This window comes from Haliaeetus albicilla, chromosome 12, assembly GCF_947461875.1.
Source record: "Haliaeetus albicilla chromosome 12, bHalAlb1.1, whole genome shotgun sequence".
NCBI classification, from domain to species: domain Eukaryota; kingdom Metazoa; phylum Chordata; class Aves; order Accipitriformes; family Accipitridae; genus Haliaeetus; species Haliaeetus albicilla.
In genome coordinates, this window is record NC_091494.1 from 11,823,392 (window position 1) to 11,840,887 (window position 17,496).

The 17,496-nt window shown below is 38.2% G+C and overlaps 1 protein-coding gene across 2 annotated transcripts in view; it reads left to right on the plus strand.

Moving 5' to 3' along the window:
* THSD4 (thrombospondin type 1 domain containing 4) overlaps positions 1–17,496 on the plus strand; it is a 327,756-nt gene that overhangs the window by 65,593 nt on the left and 244,667 nt on the right. For both annotated transcript variants that reach the window (XM_069798090.1, XM_069798091.1), the window contains exon 6: positions 14,107–14,209. In XM_069798090.1, coding sequence (XP_069654191.1) covers positions 14,107–14,209 — 103 coding nt within the window. The remainder of the gene's footprint in view (positions 1–14,106; positions 14,210–17,496) is intronic.

Below are 17,496 nucleotides of genomic sequence, written 5' to 3' on the forward strand. Positions count from 1 at the left end.
TCAGCCGAGGGGTCCAGTTCCGGTGGGCTTGCGCACCCGGGGTTTCGGTTTGTGTCCTTTTATCATCCTTGCCCCTCCTTCAGGTGGGCACTCAAACTAATTAGGCTAATTAGGTAGCCTTTGGGCCGTGGGCTTGGGGGTCATTTGGGGAGTAGCTTCCCCTTCCCTGCAGACGTGATCTTTCGCCATACGTGGTGAGCTGCCCTGCTCGGCACACCAGAACAGGACACGAGGACAGGGAGCTGCGCACCCTCCAGCATGTCCTCTCCTCCTGTTGCTGATGGGCTTCTTTTCACCTGGGCTTCCTTGCTAGTCAGAGTTCCCTGTTAAGCAGAGTTAGTCATTAAGCACAACTTGCCCCACCACAATGTTTGAGACATTAACTCCTTCAGTCTCTCGCACCTAGGGTAGAGTAAACACCTTCCGGCAATAAAACAGAAATACTCCACTGGAAAATGAAGGTTGAGAGTACGTATCAGTGATAAAAATCTGTAAAACGTACAAGGGAATTATCAGAAAGGCACAGTAAGAAACTGAGATGTTCAGTTCACACTAGAGTAATTATATTTTTTTAAGGCAAGAAACGCCAACATGGCCATAATTAGTCAATGAAACCATCTTAACTCCATGTTGTGTCGTGCAGAACAGATTTTTTATGATTGAGGCATTTTGTGTCATGCTTCTAGTTTGAGTTCTGATCTTTAATGAATGGCACCAACCCCTTTCACCCATGTTTTCCACTCAAATGTTATGAAAGAAGTGGGTTTCACACCATAAATTTGGAAAATCTGTAGTGAGTGCCCATGCTGACTGCAGTTATGTTTACTCCATAGACAATAGTACTGCTTTTGAAGCAGTGGCCATACATAACTTCACATTAAATATGAAGTAGCTCAAACCATTATAAATACAGCTCAGGACAATGTACCATGGTTACAGTTCTCTCCATGTAAAAATCCCTCCTCTTGTAAAAATGTCCAGATAATCCTTGTGATGTTCAACCTAAGTTTTCAACTTCTTTCTTATATTTCATGCTATTGCTCCTAAATCTCTTGTCTGTGCTTGGTGTTTATACGTGGTAAACAGTTTCCATATTTTAGCATAAGAGTTAGTCAATTCATGTACATTTAGTGCCATTAATATGTTTGGGGTTTAGCTTGAGCATCCTGGGAGCTGAATTTTCCAGAGGCTCTATCAACTTCCCAATATATATTTTCTTGATTTTTAATGTACGGAAGTACTTCAAAAGGTATGGTTAACGGTAGTACTTCAGTATTTTAGGATACTGCAGGAAGCATTGAGCTGCATTTTTCTTCTGTGAGGATTATATTGAAGTTCTGAGCCTGTTAAATGGGTTGCATGGTGAAGCTGAAGAAGTCTACGTATTGGTTGAAGTTGAGTGAATTTGTGTCCAAGAATAGCTGAAGATTCAGACCCTCATTTATGTATAGTAATAACAATGTTAATAATTCATTTAAGTGCCTCAAAATCAAAACCAAAATGCCTATCAGTTGGCTAAAACATTTGTTTCTAACTTCCTGGTGAACCATGAATGGTAGGTTTCATGTAGCAGTCGGAATTGTCTGAGAAGTTACCTTTCTAATTCTTAGAGTAAATGGAATGCATGTGTCACGGGGGAGAGGAAGGGGGGAAAAGATCCACAGTTATCCGATCACTTCATCAGTTTTGAATAGCAGCATTACCACTTAAAATACTGTGGAGTGATTCACGAACTTCATTTGGATGCTTGTTGAAATGAAATGATTATTTTTTTGTTCCACAATAAAATGTGAGTGCAGGGTGATTTAGATGCATTGCCTGGTTATTGTTCAGACATAACCTCTGTGCCAAGTTTTAAAGAGGAAATTAATCAATGAAAATTGTGACTTCAGAGTTGCAACCAGACAGTTACATTCCTGACATATTTGTAGATTTGTTTAATAAGGTACTGTAAATTTGAGTGGTTATCATTTATGAATATAGACAAGTGTTGTGGGAGATATTTTAAGGCATTCCAGCTTGTCTTTGTTTCTTTTTGTCAATTCATATTGACAAGTCTTTGTCTGAAATTCTGGTGCGTAATTATTCAACACTCTGTAACTTGAACGAGAAATTTGCTTTTTATTCATATGTTAGTTTAATTGCATCCAGGTTTTTGAAGCAGAGGAAGATGCAGATGTCTAGAAACTTTGATCAGGGGAAATCCCTTGAATTAATTTACAAATAATTTTTTTTAATGTTGTTTTTATGAACATCTGTTAACTATTCCCATTAATTACAGGTCTAGAAAGCACCTACTGTCAGATGTCAGCATCTGCCGTGGTACATGAAAGGAGTAATTTTTTCCTGGTATTTTTAGGAGATTAGTTCAGTACTGCTGATAACAATGAACAAGTTTAAGGGGCATTTTCAAGCCAAATAGCAGGAAAAGAACATAAATTACATTAATACAGGAACTTGCAGTGAAAGTACCCACCAGTACAATCCCAATCCTCTCTTGTACTGACTGAGGTGAGTGGAGGAAGAAGGAAGTGCAGAGGAAGCTGCTGAAGTTAAGCTAAGGGTGCTGAAGGAGAAGTGGTCTGTTAGCAATGCTTTTGATAGAGTTTTCAGTTTTGTGTTTGTTTTTTTTTTAATTTTAGATTTTTAAGCACGGCTCAAAAACAGTGCATAGCCAAAACTCATGTAGAAGGTGAGGAAACATAAATGTAGGATTACCTCTAGCAAGCATGTGTTTCTTTGCCTAAGTACAGAGTAGTTGTGTTGAATGCCGGTAGTCCAAACCCTCTTCCCCAGAAGTGGTGAAAATGGAAGTTAGCACTACATGCCCTGTGGTGCCCAGAACAGTTAAATAAGAGTTTTGCATGTGATACGTTAAGAGCTAAGTGCGTACAGAACAATGCAAAACCCAGAAATAATTAAAGCAGTCGTGATACTAAAAAAAAATAAAAATAATCAGGTTGTGGTGCTCTGTCTCATATTTCCTAGTACTTCATCAAGTGTGCTGTGTGTTTGTCCAGAAGTAACACCTTTGCAGGCAGCATATTGCACACGTAAGAGACATGCAAATGTAATTAATAAAACAGAGTTTCTTTCTAGTGATAGGTTGGTAAGGCTGTTTATCTTCAAACTCTTGACTTATATTTGTGGAAAAGCCAATCTTGTATTTTTTATATCTGTCACTGCAGTGGTAGAGAGGCAATGGGTGATCTGTCTGTAGGGGGAAGAAGCCAGGGAAACATCCCCCGCCTCTTTCTGCAAATGGTCTTTGGTTTTTGGCTTCAACATTCAGTAACTTTCTAGCTAAGCAATGTACTGTTTTCTTTTTCTGTATTTCTGTTTGCATTATCATTTGTTAAAGATAGCAAGCACACTATCTTGACGGCTGTTTTAAGACCTCAGTTTGGGCCACTTTTTGGTGACAGTTTTTTGTGATGATGTGTAATTTGACTTTGAGCAGCTAACTGGCATTAAAAGGACTCCCTTAATGTGACAAAGTCAAACCTGTGAAGGATTAAAGCTTTCAGAACTAGAGTTTTGTCAACAATCCTATGGTAACTCTTGTGTGTTGTGAAAATGATTTAATTACCTGATAACGTATTATTTTACCCCAGGGTCCCCACATAGATCAACAGCTTAGGTATTAGTGATACACTACTCAGTGTTATTCTCTTTATTATTCAGCCTTTGGCTTCCTGCCTTAAAAATGCTGCTTGCAGAAGATGAGAAAAGATGGCTTCTCCAAGGACTACTCATTGATACTATTACTGCAGTGTTTGATTTAACATTCACAAAGCAGCTGTGTGATAGCAAGATCTAATCTCTATTGTAAGAAAGGGAGCTGAGATATGGAAGAATGAGGTTTAAAAGAAGTGTTCAATAATGCCCCATGTTGAGTAATTGGGATTGGATTTTTTTTTGTGTGTGTGTGTGTATGTGTTCAGTATCATATTTATTACTTGACACTAGTCAAAGCAAAATTTGCATTGGCCAAAACTGTAATTCTGATTTGGCAGCTCATCTGCAAATCAGATCAAGAGGTTTTCAGGCAGACGCCCAAAATGGAAAGTACATAGTTCACAAACTGAGAAAGGATTGGATTAATTGCACCACAGGTGACATTTCCCCCCCAAAAAACTGGTAGAGTAGCAAGTTCCAGAAACTGCAGACCATCTTTCATGTTCCTTATTCTGTGTTTCCATTGTAAACCTACTAGCTTCTACAGTGAATGAGATAGAGATTATATAAATAACTCTTCTAACTAAACATCCCCAGTTCATCCCCAGAGTATGTCCATTCTGCACACTGAATGAGTCATAGATCATGTGGAAAAAATGGTATGTAATCATATAGTTGAGAATGGACCTCACAGGCAAAACAAGCCAAATTATATAGTAATTGCATGGACAATCTCTTCTAAGTTGAGGTTAAATATTCTTTTAATGCCCTGTGACTTGCTGTATGTAACTTTATAGTTTTAAAACAAAAACAAAAAAGCCTTCAAAATCAGAATGCCATCATGTGGTACATCACTATTCACAGGACTCATCAGACCACTGCAGTTGAGCCAGTGGTAGAAGGAATTTACCCTCTACTAGTACTACAGGGCAATGAAAATGCTTTGCCATGGTATTCATAGGTTTTTCTCACCACAGGTGTTTTCTGCCATTCCTCCAAATACAGCCTATCTCTGCTCCTTCCCTTTAGCAGAAGCTGTCCCACCGTATTTTCTTGCTCAGTCACACTTCCCACTTTCTTAGTACCTTGTCTAGTATTTTCCATCTCTTCTCCCCATCTCTCCTGCCTCCCTCTGATCTCTCCTTCTTCTGCTTAGGTTCCCCAGCTTCCCTGCAGTTTCATCCAGTTTCACTTTCTTCCCACTACCTTCTTCAGCCGACTTGCTCATCCAGTCTAATCTCTTGCATCCCAGTCCCAAGATTTATCCAAGTTTTTCCAAAGTATTCCATGCTTTTTAGGTACAGGCATTTGTATTAGGCTGCTTCCTTGCTTTGTCCATGCTGTCTGCAACAGGCTCAAGGGGTTATTAAGAGCAGAAGAGAGAGAGATGTCTTGTTTTCATTTCCAGTGCCTGCCCTTGATACCCACCTCAGGACCATGTACCAATAATTGCTGGAAAACCTCTCAGCCTCTTTTAGCCTCAGATGTGGAACATACTTCTTGTACACAGATTGTTCCAGTAGTTTAGCAGCAAAACTTTTAACAAGTTTTGACTGAGTGTGTACAAAGTATGATTATCAGCATTTTTTTCAAAATCTTGTGGCCTGGCTATATTTGGGTAGATTTCCATATAAAAGGCAGAGGATGCATTCTTGGAAAAAAAAAAACCAGCTTCCTGGCTGACTTCATTTCACTCATTAAAATAAAATAGGCACTTATATTTTGGAAAAAAAAAAAAAATCAGAATATTTGAAGCATGGGAAAAAAATGAAACATTTCTCCCCTCTTGTTTTCGTTCAGACTCATTCTTGGATTAAATACTGTAGTCAAAAAAAATGAGACTAAGACAGATACCAGGAGTGGAAAGTTTTAGTCTGAACGATTAAAGTTGGACGAACTCATAAGTAAATGGACAGTGCTACCAGCTGTAGCTTATACCAAAGCATGATAAAATATGGTAAATGTATCTGCTGGTTAGTTTAAGGTCCTTTTTTTTTATTTTAAGTAGTATTGCCTAGGTAGAAAGAATATATTGCAGAAACAGTGTAAGAGTGCATTGTATCAGAAACTAATTTTTGATGGAAACAAAAGAACTCTAAAATACGAATAATGCTGTAATTTCTGTTACACGTGGCTCCTGCAAACTCATAGTCATTTTAAAACTATGTTTATGGTGCTCTACAACTGTCCACCTTTTGTGGAAAACAAATTGTTCCACATTGTAGGTCTTTTTTTTTAACAAAAAAAGAATAAAATGCATTTTCTCAACAGACTTACCAGAATTCACCCTAGATGTAGTAACATCTGTACATTTGTGCCTGTACATTTCTGCCTCATGTAATACTGCATAAACATTTCTGTTGCCTGAGAATAGAGAACCTTCTCTAAGAATATTGTCATTATTGCTGTAATAATTTTTAATTAAAAAGTGGAATATCATGGTAATACAAATCAGAAACTTCCCTAAACTTTCAGTCCTGCTGGAACCATTCAGGTAGTCCTTCCTCCCACACAAAGGCCATTTATTTAAATGGAATGCATGCAATTGAATTTCCATTTAAATTGATTGGGCTTTCATATAGAAAACTGGTAAGAGGATTATTCCCACATACTGATGAAGCTGGTAGAATAAAAGAATGAAGTAGTGAAACCTACGTGACATAAAGACTGCACCCCAGAAAGAATAGGCTGGTCCAAGAACTGTGTTTTTTAAAAATGAAATAAAGTACTGCTGGAAACCCTAGAGTAGATGTTTTATCACATTGCCATCATTTTCTACAAACTACGAAGACTAGATATATCATCTTAGCTTTAAGTCTGTTGATTTCACTAAAGCTGCATCAAGTATGAGTTTGTCTCAGGGTCTTTCAAAGCTGATATTGATGGTGCCTTTTTTGAAAGGGTTTTGGAGTGGCTGATTTTTCTAGTATAAAAAATACTACTACTGTTATATTAAAGCAACGATCCTTAGTACATAAACCTCACATTTTCTGAGGAGGACTGTTAAAACATGCTCCATTTTTCAGATGCATTTGAACAATGTAGACAGATTAGACACTGAATCTGCAGCGAGGCTGAAAGCTTCCATGTTAAGGCATTCTTCAGACTTTGAGCCAGGTTGTGTCAAATGGAAATAACTTCTCATTGATTTCCCATTAAATGAGGCAATACTGTGCAGTTTAAGCACCTTGAGCATTATGTAGTGTTTCTATAAATAGGTATTTGAATGGAGGGATTCTTGTATTTGGTGGAATTTTTATGCAGCATATTTATATAGAAAAACGATACCACTGCCGAGACTAAGAACAGCCGTTGTACAAAGTAGTTATGATTTCTGTTGCAAATGCCAAGCTTTTGATGCTTGATTGGGATCATGTAAAGAATATCCTATGTGCACTCCAGTCTTGATACTGAAGTACTTCTTCGCTCAGGAAACTGGGCACTAAAAAGACATTTGGGACAGTAAAATAGTAACTACTTTCTGAAAAAATGGCTTTGGAATGAGTTGATAGTCATCTGGTCTTTTGCTGGATCAGAAAAAGACTAGCAACAGTCAACTGGCTAGGTCATTGGCAGGTGTGAATTGACATAGCTCTGACTTCCATAGCATACTTGCATATCACTTTACACCAGATGATACTCTGTTCCAGCATCGTCTGTTTTCAGTATTTGTCTTCCATTTTCTAATTGATAAACTGAGATGTTGTAGAAACCAATTATTGTTTGTCAGATTGTTTTTTGTTTGGTTGGTTGGGTTTTTTTGGAATAACATTTGTAAAATTTTAGCAATAAACAGAAATGGATTATTTCCTTGACACATTTTTGGTACTACTGAGGAACTGTACTGTTAATTTTCCTACTGTAGCTCTTTAGTGAGCCCCTCCTAAGCTTACAGTGCCAAACGTTTCCAGTCATGCACATTAGATCAGTGTAGATGCTTTGTGTGGGATGGATGAATGGCTAACATCTTATTTAAAACCAAAGCTGGACTTAAATCTTTTACAAGTTGTTGAAAATCTTAAATAAAATAAGTTATTTCAATCTAATCAGATGGATCTGTCAGTATGAATTTAAAAAAAGGCACAAACCTGTAAAGTTAAGCAGAAGTACTTCTTTCTTCATCTGTTTGGTTGATCTTTCTTCCCCATTATTAGACATACTGTGTATTCAGCTGTAAAGTGCTATGGAAGGGGGAAAAAAGGTAAAGCAGTAACAGATGCACTTGCCACATTATACATTAATGCCTTATTTGTCTGATACATTGCAAAATTAAGAATGATTAGGTTTGGGTAACACTTCAAAGACTTTTCTAGTTAAATTCAGAGGACTTTCTTGGTGCAAAGCTGAAATCATTAATGGTGAAAAGGCTTCCTAAGTTCCAGACTGAGATGGTACAGTTCCCTTACCCATGGCAGTGGGAGCCAGCAGGTGCCTCGGGGAAGGCAGGCACTCTGCCATGGACCATCTTCCTTGTTCCAAACACAAGCTCCTTTCTAGCTGAATGGGATTTGGGTAGAAATATAATGATTTTGTACTGTGCACACGTCTAAGGTCTTTTCCATCTATGACAAGCAACCCCTTGAAAGCAGAGAGGGAAAAGAGAAAGGCTGTGACCTTATATTACTGCATCGCTTCAGAATCTCTCTCTGGTTAGTTAAGAAAGTTAGTAGTTTATGATGATGGTCATAACTAAGCTTAATCTCCACTGCAACAGACATGTAGGTGTAAATTCATCGCTTGATGCAGTGCCGAGATTTCGACAATACAGGTGCTCATTCCTCATAAACTTGTCCAGATACCACTGCATTCACAGATGCTAATTTTCATTCCATGTCAAGCCAGACATTTATAACGTACTGTCTGTGGTCATGGACTGTAACTAGAGCTGGCTAGCACTATTTTTACTGCAGAGCTGTTCTTCACATAATTTCTAAAATATTGCATTTTAAAGTTTCTTGCATAGTTTTGTTTTTCAGAAGCATCAATTCCATTTTAATAAAAAATCTGCCCAATATTTTGTGCCACAGATATCTAGATGCATTTAATATACCTTATTCCTTTTTTTAGTTGGCAGACAATCATCTTCATGTTCTGTTACCTATTTTAAAAATTAGAGCTATTGGGGGAATAAAAGATTTTCCAGTAGTTTAAATGGATCTGTTGGTGTCTTTCAGTGTGTATTCAGCTAGACAACAGTAGGTTGCTTTGATTCTAAGTAACACTGATAGGGACATGCATGGTCCTTGACAATGCAGAGAGAAACAACTTAGCAGAAGAATTAAAATTTGAAGGACCCCAGATTCTGCTTTCAGATGTGGACATGGAACTTCCATAGGTTTCAGGAGGAACAACGCACCAGCACTTCAGAGCACAAGTTCACTGTAGACATGGTGCATTGTTGTGTAAAGAATTGGAATTTATATAGTATGCATATTGTAAGGACATGCCACTTTTAAGAGTATGTTCTGAACATGAAAGAAGAATCTTCAGATTACTGTTTCAGAAAAAAAGTATTTTAATTATTTTTCTTTGGAGATATGTTTATCCTTTGGAATGTCAAAGGATTGATATGATTAGATAGAACCACTGCAGAAAACAAAACTAGAGTACAACTAGATTACTTGGACTTAATTTAATATATAGTATTGCACACATAGAAAATATTAATTATGCCTGAGCCTGGAGAACCCAGAAGGACTATGGGGCCTTGGAAAAAGAGTTTGCCAGTTACTGTAGGTCATAAGAATGAAACAGTGCCAAAAATCTTAGTCAATGTTTTAATTGCCTTTAGAGGTGGTTTCAGGATCAAAATGGCCCATTTATGCATTTGCAGAAGTGCATTATCTCAGTACAGCTTTGCTAATAGCAGGCTGGCATCCAGTGTGAGCACACATCTGCTGGCAGACTGATAATTTTCTGGTGTTTAGTCAGCACTTCATTAATTAACCAAAGTGTCAAAGATTTGTTAAAAAACTGTGCTTTTCGAGTGTTTCCCAAAAGCTAAAAAGCAAGTAGAGTGGTTGGTTTGTTTTACAGTCTTAGCTGTACTAGCAGCTCATTTTAAGAAAGCTATAATGGTACATGACAAAGAGAAGTACTGTGTGTTGCTGTCCCTCAGAATACTTTCATATCTGCATATCTCAGATGGAATTGAGGCATAAATAAATCTACTGCTTCAGAAGTGCAAAGTTTCTATCAACTGCAGACAGTGCATTTCAAGAAGTTTGGCCTGAGGTCCCAAAAGACAAAGGGATACTTCTAAAACGTTTTGTCTTAAGCACTCGCTGCCTCATCAACGCAGTGCTGTGCTGCTGCTGTTAATTTCACACTCTGAAAGTACAGGAAGAAAAGTTGGATGAGATGTCATGCTCATTGAAACAGCCACATCAAAATGCAGCAGAGGAAGCTCTGAAAGCGTCTTACCTTGTGTGAAGATGTCCAGCACTTTGAAGGTGCTTAGCTGAATAAAGTCCCGCATGCTTAATTTACAGCATTGGTTTTTCCAAGCAGCATATTTTAAGTAGGAGAGACATCATCTAAAACCATACAAAATTATGGATTCTAGGGGCTGTTTCTAATTTCATAGTGCACAACTGAAAGAATAATAATAAAAAAAGTCTCCCAGCGTAGAGTATAGTTTTCTAGATAATTTACATCTGCCTCTACGCAATGGAATCTGAGATTTATCTTGGTATATATGCAATGTATATTTTTTGTTGATCTGGCCTCCACAGACCTGGTTTAAAAAGGAGATTTTATTTCTTTTTTTACAAACGTCCAAAGAGGTCATCTTGGTTTTGTATCAAAACCTCTATGAAAAACTGTAGATAACTCCCTCAGTAATCACAAAACAAAATAAAGTTTTTGAGGAAAAAATGAAATTCCAGATCTGTCGTTAACAAAACAATGAATCAAAGTCAACATTTTGTTTTCCAGAAAATTGTTTTCAAGTCCCTAGCAGACAACGCGATTCTAATGCCCTCATATCACTGAGGGGGAACCGAGGGAGAATCACACAATAAGGTTAAATATTTTAGCAAGTTCATTCCGAAAGCCTCTGGAAGATTTTGGAAAGAGATCCAGGCTGTTTAAATCCTAGTACTCTGGCTTAGCCACAGGAACATTTTTCATCTGTAAACGTGCCAACTTGCCTGCTTTTTAAAGCAAAATTGCTATTTGTTTGGCAGAGGGCCAGGAAGGGTGTAGGGACTCTGTCATGGGCAGACCCTCGGACAGGGTGTGACCTGCTGCAGGATGCAGACCACGTGCTGCAGGGGACGGTGCTATGGGAAAGCCTGGCTTTGTCCTCACTTGTCTTCCAGGATCTCCCAGCCCTGTGTGTGAGCTGGGAAGCAAATGATGAACTCTGTAAGGTACAACTGTTAGATGTTGTAAATACGAGCTTTTGGGGGGGTGGTTGTCTTCTCATCACAGACGCCCGTTGCTGTCTTTCAGGAGTTTTATAGTCAAAGCTATATGTGTTTGTGACTGTCCTGCGTTCGTAAATCAGCCTGGAGAGGGGGAAAGAAATGCGTCACCACATTGACAGATACAGTAATTAAAATGTAAAAACAGGTTGTACTCTCAGGGAATAAATAAAAACCGAGGATCTACAGAAACCCCTATACTAAAGTGTCACTTTTGATTGTACAGGGTCATGCTTTTTCCTTTTAGTGATAACAGTGTATTTTCTGCCTGAAAGGTGTGCTAAAAAGCCAGAGAGGCCAAGAGAAAGTGCCTGGCGCTCCTAGCTCTTCTGAGAAAGGCTCCAGGATTTCATTTTCAGGGGGGCTGAGCACTAGGTGATGTAAAACTGTCATTTCATTCAGCTATGCATTAAAATTTTAGGTGGGGTTAACAAATGCTGTAGAGATGTTAACTAGTATATACGTATAGTATAACTCTTTTAAGCCTTGGTGATTCATAATCTATAGTAAGTTTGACTAGTTGCACCTTTTAGTTAACTCTTTCATAAAATATTTTTAAAAGACATTTAAAAAGAAAAATGAGTATAATCTGTATGAAGAATAAAGCAAAGAGTTTTTGCAGACCAGGTCACACTCTCAAATTTTTACTCAAAATTTTATTTTGTAATTAAACTTTGATGAAAGAAATGGAGGAAGGACAACTGAGTTGGGACTTATAAAGTGGCATGGACATTACTGAGTTAGCTTTTTCTTTGGATTTCGGCTTGATCCATACAGCGTTTGGTGTATTTGCCAGTCCTTTGTTCTGCTTTAAAGCAATGGGGCCTCTGTCCTGTGGACAACTTTCAGTAAGTTTAAAACCAGAAATTGTAGCTATATGAAAATAATCTTAGAAGGGGTGGGTGTCGCTATTTTTTGGCAAGAGCAATGAGTATTTTGATCTTTTTATTCATACGTTGTCTGTAGTTGGTATGACCGGGGTGTACAGGAAATGGTTTATGAGCCAGAAATACTGGTACACAAGAGCACGAGCTCAAGGCTCAGAAAAGGAAAAACAAGAAACAACAAAACTTCACAATAGACTGTCAGAAAATGTGTGCCAGAAAAAAAGGGAAACCGTTCCAAAAAGAAACCCTTCAGGCTGGGTTCTTTGCTGGTGCAAACCGATGTTGTTATGCTGTAATTTAATGTAGTGACCTTAATTTATTCCAGCTCAGGTTCTGTCCCTTCACTTTTAGAATATGTGCTATAATTGGTTTCCATTAAAAATGTAAGCTTCCGAGCGTTGGTTGGTTGTTGTGACTGAATTACCCTTGATGCATTGCTGTGTCACAGATGTAAGGATGCGTGCTTCAGTTGTGGGAATATAGCGTTGCTTTCTGCATTTGGCACTAGAAAAGACTTTTGGTCCCACCCTTCTAATGTAGTTTGGTGGCTCATGGTCCTATTTTCAGGGAAGCTTTTTTGTTTTGTTTTGTTTTTTAGACAGTTTGTTGAGGAAAACAATATTTGCATGTACTTGGAGATCTCAGAATGGTGGGCAAACAAAGCACAGAGTGCTGTTTGGCCAGAAACAGTGTTTATTCTAGAAGATTTGTTACTGTGATTCTAATGGAAGATAAAGTAGTCCGTGAACCTTACCCCAGGCATGTCTTTGGTACAGTTTATAGCCCACTTGAAAAGTCTTGACTTTGACGTCTTACTGATCCAGTTAACAAACATCTTCATATATAGATGGTGGATACAAAGCAAGAACTCTTCTGGGACCTCTGGTGTGCTGACTTTCACTGCAAAGATGACCAATCTCTCCCCCTATACAAATATAAGACAATTGACTTACAGTTGCAACAAGAGCTCTTCTTACTGAATCTCTTGCTGTTCCTTCAAAAACACAGTTATTTAGCCATGCTGCTTTCATATAATACTGTCTCTAGTTTTCCCTTGAAATCTGTCTCCTACACAAAAAATATTCTGCTGTTCTAGTCCAGTTCTTCATGTGGTTTCTACTGTTCTTGACTAGTGTTTTTAATAGCCATTTTGATCGCCTAAAGGGAACCTGAAAAAAATGCATCTGTGACCAAAGCGTGTCTATTTTCTACTAGCATAGAAATTGTTTTAATTACCCCCCTGCCTTTTCTAGAAATCTTTCTCCCCTTTGTGTGTGCCCACACACAGAGTAGTCTTTTGCTGTAACTGCTGTAGTGTGAGGATACAGGCAGAGAAAGTAATGAAGTATTTAACTTGTGTTTACTTTTGGAATCTGCTTCACAGCTAAACCAGGCTTGTCTGCCAAAGGCTTGCATTGCAGGTTACCTAATAAAAGATGTTACTTTTATCTGTAAAACTAGCCCTGCCTCAGTATGTGTGTATGTCCATGCATGCACCTGTATAAAAGAAGCTCTTCCCACTATTTAGCTTCAAGAACTCTGGAGCTAGCATTTGAAGGTACAAGTTAAAATACAAAGTAATGCAATGACTGTAATAGCAGCATGTAGAAATAAAAAAGAAAAAGTGATAGTAAAGTATTGAAGCATGGGATGAAAATAAGAAGTTGGCGTGGCCAGCTTTTAATAAGTTATGGAAGCATGTATGTTAAGGGTTTTAACTCTGTTGGATCTGAGCCCAGAAAATTAATAATGAAAAATGTGAAGCTATTGTGGAAAGGAAATGATTTGGATCTAATTTATTGAATTTATATTGAAGTGTCATCTTTTTGCTGAGGAAAATGATAGCCCAATAAAAAATTTGCCTTTTTTGTAGAACTGTTGCTCCATGAATGAACTCCACAAATTTATTTTTTTCTACAGGCACTTTTGATACTGTTACTTAAAAGCACACTATTTGTTACCTGTTTTTGAGAAAAGGAGTCTCCTGATGTTAATATCGTTCATCTGGATTAGAATTTGGCAATGCCTTCATTAACCTTCTCAAGTGAATTAATAAGAAAGCAATAACAACATTGCTGTTGATTATAATGTGACTGTTTTTTTTATTTAAACAGATGTGTCCTGAAAGCAGCAGAAATATTAGAGAGGTACAATGTGCATCATACAATAACAAGCCATTTATGGGTCGATTTTATGAATGGGAACCTTTTGCAGAAGGTAAGGGAAGACAGCTTGGTTTTGCATTATTATAGAGACTGTGTTTTGGAAAGGCAAATGTGACTTTTACCCAGTGGAAGCCATGAGGCTTTGACTGTTTTGAGTCTTGTTCATTTTGCTTTGTTTATCTGCTGCATTTATTCATGGTCAGACAAGTAGATAATCTCACATTGATATTTCTTATATTTTACCAGAACGAAAGCATTTAAGTCCTACTTTGACTGGTATGCCATTGGCTCTGTATAGTGTTGCAACAATATTTCAGCTACTACACTGTTAACTGTCTTCTTTTTGTATGTATTTACTTTTGATGACAAAGGCTCAGTATGGCTCCATTTCAGTAAATGGGGTTAATGTTTTTTTATGCCAGCTTAGCATGTGACTCATGGTCCTTATGCATTCATTTCAGGACTCTCTGGCCGGCTAATATGTATTTTCTAATGGTATGTTTGACAGTTGGGCTGCTGACTGTGGGAGGGATACCTGTGCTATGGACTTCCCCAGCTGCATGTTGAACTGATTGTCCTGGAACACAAAGCAGCAGCAGCTCTAGTAGTGGTCTGCCACCCCTCTAGAGTCCTAACCCTTGGAGGATAAAATCTCAGTCAGTTGGGGGTTTTAACCTTTCTCCAGAAACATGTTTTGTGAAATAGTTATTTATTTTGTTTGTCTTTCTGTAAACAAGAGCTGGGCCCACCTCAGTTGAGATTTGTGATTATTTATGAGGCAAATACGCTTCAAATATGTCTCTGGATTCAGAGGAATTTAGTTCACGTCGTGTTTTTCAAATTAACATTTTTTAAGTTGTTTTCCACGAAATTTCAAAGACCAAAGAGGATTTATGCATAGAGAAATACGTATGCATACTGTGGACTAGCTATCTTTATTATTCTGAGGCCATTCTGTCACTTGGCGTGCATCACTAGTAGGAGAGTACAATGATTTTGTTGCCCACAGACTGCTTTACCAACAGGCTGTGTGCTCTGTACGACCTGTTCTATGCAATGCCTCACCTCCAAATGGAGGCACAGTCTCACCTTAAAATTTTAAAACACAGGATATAGGCCTATCTACTTATCCTTCTAGATTTGAGAAGAACAAAGTAGAAGGAAGAGAATTTACCTGTATTTTTTAAGTGTCTCTTGAATATGGCTTTTATTGCCTTCTGTGTAAGTAGCTACATATAATACAATGCCACACAGTTAAATAGAAGTAATACATTATGCTATGGCTTTTAATGTCTTACAGTCAGTGTTTGCAGGGGTTTCTCTTTGCCAGAAGACTTCATTACAAATAAAGGCTTCAGCGTACTGTGATTTATCTTTATGGCAATGCCGTGCCCCTGTATGTCCTAAAATTGATGTAGTGGCAAGATTGTGCACATCTTCAGTGTCAGCGATCTGCCCTGGTGCAATTAGTGCTCTGTGTATGTTTTACTTCAGTCTTTAAATCATCTTGCTAAGTTGCTTTCCCAGCTCCAAAACAGAGGCAAAACAAGAGATTTGGAAAAGGAAAGTTTCTTTCATGATGGAGGGATTCCTCCTGGTTCTCATGTTTTTATTCCTCCTCCCTTCACCCTGATAGGTTTAGAAAGAGAAAAGGGTGATAGGTGCTAGTGATTTTTTGCCGTTAAACTGAGGTAATGTCTATCCTGTAGTATAGAGCCTCATACTAAGTTTTGAAGCGAAAGAAGTGAAGCGTCTGTGGAGCGCTGCAGCTGGGTGTGTTGGCTGGAAGACAGCATGTGCGGCTGTCACTATAGTGCTCTGGGGGACTGAGGGAACCCCTTGCTGGACTGCATTGTGTGAATAGCTCTCTGAGCCAGCTCTCGGGGTTCTGTGCCTTGCCTCATTGCACGAAGGCAAAATGCCTGTTTTGTAACAATAAAAACCCTTCCAAAGATGTGCTGAAGGAGGTATTAGAAGTCATTGTTTATTTTTCAGGGGACTCAAGGAGTGTTGCAAGTGTGTGAAGTTCCTTCTCCCTATACCCAGAAATGGACATTTCCGTGGGTACTTAGCATGCACTCCCTGTAGTTCCTTTACATGAGCAGCTTTGATCCACAATTGATGTTACCTATTTTTATAGCTCAACGTGAGTCAGTGAAGATTCAGGTTGGTTCATATCTAACTCCCAATTGATCTAATAAAGTTTCTTTCTAATGTAGTCATGCCTCAGTCCTGGTTTTATCTGTTGTGGGTATAGTGAAGACTTGCAGAGCTATACCTCTTTATCTCAAATTATGAACATTTAGTATATACTATGCTTTTAATTAAAGTCTTGTTCGTCATTGTGAAGTTGCCCAAAAGGAATTTTCAGAGCTGTGCAATTTTGGCACTTTGTACCATGCATTTAGGCAGAAAAAAGAGCTTGGTACCCCAGCAAGTGTGTGGCTTAAAGCATAGTCTGTGGACAGTATGACTTCTCCTACAACATGGCCCCAAAGACTTATGATGTATTAGCTCTGACGCATCCCTTTTCAAACTGCTATTGACAAGACACAGCCAATGCTGAGACAGGTCAGCCCACCTCCATCTCCTTGCTTCCTACACAGCAGCTTTGACTCACTCTGCCCTGTGCCAGGAAAGATGACTCAGGAGATCTAAAACATGCCACAATAATTTCTTTTTCCCTCCCCTGCATAGCACAGCTTGTTTCTAATGTTTATGTTGGATCAATAAGGGCAGCAAAACCATAATTTACAGCCCTGTCTTGATGGTGAGTTAAGTGTAATTATTATTATTTTTTAAAAATACACATATTTTTATTTCTCCCATGTTCAGATTGGTGCAGCTGCATTTCTAACCCCTGTTGTATCTGCTACTGCTCCAACACAAACTTTTGTCTTTATTAAAAAAGCCATATTAAAGGGACTATAAACCCTATGAATTTAGAGTGTTTAATGAAAAAACCCTAGTTCGTGTTGCAGAACCAATAGCATATAATGACTTTAAGGGCAGGATCCGAGAGGAAAGATCCAGTTGTGGCAGATGGAAAACATCACAGTGACATGACCATGAAACCTGTAAGGAAGTTTAAATATACAGAAGCAATAAATGTTTTAATCATTCTGATAATTGAACTCTTTAATTTGAACTCCTTATTTCAGCTAACTTCTATTTTTAATTGTGATGAAAAATTAATTACCTGAAGTGTTTGATATTTTGGTGGCTGCATGAAGAGAATTTATTGAAAGGAGAAAACCTATTGCTTCATTGTCAAGGATAACTTGGTGGGAATCTGACCACAGGAGTCTCTCTTAGTGTAGAATAACTGCATTTTTTGAG